This window comes from Vigna unguiculata, chromosome 11 (genome assembly GCF_037176805.1).
Source record: "Vigna unguiculata cultivar grain cowpea cultivar isolate G323 ecotype 2 chromosome 11, ASM3717680v1, whole genome shotgun sequence".
NCBI lineage: Eukaryota > Viridiplantae > Streptophyta > Magnoliopsida > Fabales > Fabaceae > Vigna > Vigna unguiculata.
In genome coordinates, this window is record NC_140802.1 from 33,894,100 (window position 1) to 33,898,979 (window position 4,880).

A 4,880-nucleotide genomic window follows, 5' to 3' on the forward strand; every position below is an offset into this window, starting at 1 on the left:
AAATTGTAAAAGGCCAAATCTTCTTTGAGAAAGTTCAACCAGGCTCAACTTATATAAGTATCGATCGGTATTATTAGTTTTCATTCCTTATTTCATTACTATATATTGCATACCATATTTCCTTAATTAATCCCAGTGACTCTACATAAATTTGTTTAACACTTGAACCAAGTTAATTAATTAGTTCTAATGTCAATGCTTTAATAGGAATCTTATGAAGGAGTATAATCAAACCATAACACATAAAGTTCTTGCAACAGTTAAAACTTGACCATATACTACAAGAATCAATTTAGTCAATTTAACTAAATATTTACACTTTGTTTTTTTTTTTTTTCCCTTCAAATTAACACTCGAAATAAAGATAATCACAACCCTTAAAAGCAGTAAAACAAAGTTCACCAAAACCCAACACTTTCACTCTGACAATGACATACCTTCCTTTCATCCATCCCAACACACACGTCCACTAGTCTTTGTTTTCCAACTTGAACTGAAACCCCCCCAACAAAATATAAACAAAAATCGAAAAGAATCCAGATTCAAGACAAGGAACAAGACCACATAATTAAAAAAAGAAAAAAAAAAAAACTGAAAGAATCTCCGACAGATACCTCCCTCTCCCATGTAGTTAAAGCAGACACAACTGTTTTTTTCTTCCACCCTTTGTTTGATGTCACTGGTGCACATGTGTTTCCCTGCATTCCAATCATGCAACTTGAGTGGTCCCTTTCTTTAAAGCAAACACATCACGTGACTCTCTCAGTTTGATAGCAAAAGCCTACCACCAATGTCCCCATTATGCAACATTTTCCTTCATCAATTCCCTAATCAAATCTCTCACCCTCTCCCTACCCACCCTTTTTCTTCTTACCAACTTTTATAACTATTCTTCTATCACAATCCATCATCATCATCTCTGCATTCATATTTCATCACATATCTTTTATTAAATACTTTCATTAACATTCTTCACATTCAATCAACAACAGTTAATACAAAAACACTTTTCTTTTCTTCCATTTCCAAAACTCTGCAATTTCTTTTCTAAAATTGAAAGGAATCACAGATCATCTAATAAACTACCTTAGCTTACATATGTGAGTGAGTGAGTGAGTGAGTGAGTGAGTGTTCAAGGGAGGCTTCACACTTCAGACATTGATAAGTTGTTCCTTTTCAGTGAGTGTGTCACATCGTGGTTTTGGAGATGGTAATGGAGATTGGGATGTTGACCCTGTACCATTCTCCATCTTCTTTATGTTTTGTTGCTGATACACTTGCCTCAGTCTCTCTATCTCCCTCTTCAGTGCTTCTTGATGTGCTGCATTTTTATATTATATGTACGTCATTTCATTATTTCATGCCTTGTTTGCATTTATATACATATAAATGTGTACTTAATCACAGAGTACATGCATGATTACCACACTCATCTAGATATGCTTTGCATGCAAACCCTTTTCACTAAAATCAATATGACTCTGCAACTTAATAATTGGCATGTTTCTTCTGCCAGGAACGAAATTATATACATAGTTTGCTTAATAACTTGCAGTAGTAAAAAGAGGCAAAGAGTACAATGTATTTAGTTTTTCATGATCCTGAATACTAGACCAACTTCGAGGAGTAGCATGCTTATTGTTATTGAATTTGAAAAGTACAGGTTAGATTTTACAAAAAAAGTGTTTTTTTTTTATATCATTTTTTTTTCTCGTGAACATAACTCTTAAAGCTTGAAACTAACTCTTTATCACACACAGGTGCAGTCCATGATACTGACAGTAGTTAACATAAAAGGATTTCAGAAATAGACATATATTAAATTAGAAAAAAAAAACAGTCTAATTACTTTCCCTTCAAGTTAGATATGAAAAACTAACCCCTTACCATATACTATATATATACCTTTTTTTACTTATGCAAACTAATTGATGATAATAATTTTAGATAATGTACGATTTACCAAGTTAGCCTTAATCTGAAGGTTATTAACGTTTAGCTTTTAATTAGTACTGACTCAGCCGTTTCAATCGATAAGTGTAATTAATTCAACAATTAGCTTCCTGAAGAAGAAAATTTCTGCAGATGATATAGTTTAATAATAGAAGATAACACGTAAAGCAATTACCATCTTTGAAGATCTTATCTTGGGCCAGCGCTGCGATTCTTTGCTTCAAAGCACTGTTGTCAACATTTAGAAGCAAACGTTGATGATCCAAAAATGCAACTCGTGGAGACAATACAGAAACTTCAGCCTTCATTTATCCACAGAATGAACACGTTAAGGCAAACAAAACCATGTTAATTGTTAATTAATTGTATATAACTGTTACAGTCACCTAAATTAATGCACCTGTAATGAAGTCACACTTCGTTCAAGTTCAGAAATGTATTGCAGCTTCCTCACTCTTGATCTTTGTGCCGATTGTCTATTTGCCAGGATTCTGAGATAATGCAAAACGAAGAATCAGATTATGAATATCATGTTTTCCACAAGAATAGTTCATAAACATTAAATAGTCACAGGTATTCACATTATCGAGAGAGAGAGAGAAAAAAAACATGAAATACATATATATTTACATAGTACATTACCTGTTTGTGTTGTAACTAAAACATTATCCATTTGTTTTGTAAAACGTTATTATCCGAAGTGAATGTGATAGGGGTCAATGCAATGCAAATTTACGAGGAAGAACTAAAAGAGCATGAGTTGAAGATGAATGTTTAAGAAAGTATACCTTTTGACCCTCTTGGGGTCTGTGATTTTCTCACTGGAACAAGGTGCTGCATTTGCGTTACTATGATTACTATCATCGGGGTTTTGTGTGATTTCTTGCTTGCATTGGCTTTCATCCTCATCTGACTCATTCTTGACATGCTTCTTCTCGTGCTCCTCCTCCTCCTTTTCCTTGTTCATCTCCTTCTCGTCGTTGATGCTGTTGTGATCAGAGGGTGTAGAAGGGTTGGAGGAGGAAAGTGTGAGAGCCATCATGGTGTTATTGTTACTATTGTAACTATTGTAGTTGTCGTTGATGTTGTTATTGGTATCATTATTGTTGTTGTTGTTATTATTATTCCCCGAAGCTTCATCAGTGAACATGGACATGAATTGTTCATCGTCAAACCTCTCGAACTCGTTCTCATTGTCACCACCACCGTCACTCCCGCGGCTTTTGCAGTGATGATCGAGCATTGGCGCCTCCAGGAAGGCGATGGAGTCACTGACCGACCGCCGGTGAGCACCGCGCCTGGCGGCTGAGAAGTCAAGAAACTCGTCCACCCATGAAGGGTTTTGGTTTGAGATGTTTGGTGCCATGGTTTTGAGGGAAGGCATCTTTTGGTGAGGAGAAGAAAAGTCTGGCCAATTGGGTGCCATGTTTGGAACTTTTGGTGGCAATTGAGCCATTCTTAATCAACGCAATCTCTCAAGAAAATGAAGATGAAGAAGAAAGGAACAGAAGAAGACTATATGTATATAAATATCTCAAACCAAACCCAACCAAACCAAAAACAATGTTGGCTTTATATATATATATATTATGTCTATCTATGTGCACATATAAATATATATATATATATATAGTTGCACATGAATAACAATGTTAAAGAGAAGCTTGTGTTGAGAAAGGTGAGGGAATGTTAAAGGGAAGAAAGGAAGAAGGAGTAGAAGAAGAAGAAGAAATAAATTTAATTAAATTTATTTATTTGAAAAGAAAATGTTTATGGAGGTTTTAAAATCCCAATAAATCTCTGGGGTATCTGCATCTATGTGTGTTGTGCAGTGGGGTCACATGGATGAGAGAGAGATTGGACAGCTATGAACAGCTGGGAGGAGAAAGGGGTTGGGTCTCCTCAACTCAACGGCATTACTGGAAAGTCGCCACTGGTTTAATTATAAATAACCAGTGGGAATCAGCCACCACGTGCCCTTGTGACCGTCCCTTTTGTAGGGTACCCTTATAATAATAGTCTCATCATTTTTCTTTTATATTTTTACCTTTCTCTCTTCTTCTCTTCTTACCATATTAATATTACATTACCATCTCTAATTTTAACCCTTCTACAACAATTGCTTTAACTAATTAAACTGTCGGGTTAAGGTTTTTCTTTTTTTTCCTTGCAATAATAAGGCATGGTAATTAATTGGAATGGTGGGAGTTAGAGGCAAAGGCGTAACTAACCTGTTTAAAAAAGCTTGAAGTGGAAGGAATTTAAGATGAAAACGAAATTAGGTAATTTGGTTTGAATGGATGATTCCTGATGTTGGGGAAAAGGTTAAAGAGTTAATGGGATAATTTTGGGTGGTTAGTGATTGGTGAAATCATATGGGTTCGGGTTTTTATCTATCAACAATCACCACGTGCTTAAATCACATGGGTTGGTAGGTGACCATGTAAATCGATTCATATACATTTGTTTTATTTTATCCATTATTTTCGAATTTAAATCCTATATAATTATCAAATTATATTACTTTATCACAAATATTGTTTTTGATGATGGTAGTAACAATCTCAAATTACCAATACGTACATGTCTTAATTAAACAAAAGTTACCACATGCTTAGGGGCATATTATGAAGTTATTTATGCATAGTAGGTGTTCTTAGATTAAATGACTCGGATTAATTTTGTTCTCATGTATTTAAGTATTTGTTTTCAATGAAATTTCGATAATTAAACAAAGTAAATTGTTTAAACTAAAACAATTTTTTTCTGGCATTTTTTTTTGTATATTAGTAATTCTGAATTGATTTTCAGTTTGAATACATCAAATTAATTTTAAACATACAAAGTTTAAATTTATAACATCAGTTAGACTTTGATATTTGTGACTATTTTTATAAAAAAAATGTTTTACTTTTTTAAACAAACGT

General features: G+C 34.0%; 1 protein-coding gene across 3 annotated transcripts; it reads right to left on the reverse strand.

Annotated features, from left to right (window-relative positions):
- Positions 1–248: 248 nt before the first annotated feature.
- Positions 249–3,950, reverse strand: LOC114168716 (basic leucine zipper 34-like). Of its 3 annotated transcripts, none has more exons than XR_003600748.2 (5): positions 2,742–3,950; positions 2,354–2,444; positions 2,129–2,255; positions 1,087–1,321; positions 249–698 (listed from the first exon to the last, which is right to left on the reverse strand). XR_003600748.2 is itself a non-coding variant. In XM_028053624.2 (4 exons), exons 1-4 carry the CDS (start codon positions 3,407–3,409, stop codon positions 1,152–1,154), a joined length of 1,056 nt encoding a protein of 351 aa, XP_027909425.1. In that variant the 5' UTR covers positions 3,410–3,950; the 3' UTR covers positions 249–1,151. The 3 variants fall into 3 exon arrangements, 1 of the variants encoding a protein (XP_027909425.1); XR_003600746.2 differs by having other exon boundaries at positions 249–919; XM_028053624.2 differs by having other exon boundaries at positions 249–1,321.
- Between the last annotated feature and the right edge of the window lie 930 nt (positions 3,951–4,880).

What these genes read in the sequence shown, in the direction of transcription:
- LOC114168716 (XM_028053624.2), bottom strand. Translation starts at nt 3,409, where the DNA reads ATGGCTCAATTGCCACCAAAAGTTCCAAACATGGCACCCAATTGGCCA. An exon ending in GAAGTGTGACTTCATTACAG is followed by an intron (nt 2,256 to 2,353) that starts GTGCATTAATTT and finishes GGATAAATGAAG; the next exon opens with GCTGAAGTTTCTGTATTGTC. An exon ending in AGATAAGATCTTCAAAGATG is followed by an intron (nt 1,322 to 2,128) that starts GTAATTGCTTTA and finishes ATAAAAATGCAG; the next exon opens with CACATCAAGAAGCACTGAAG.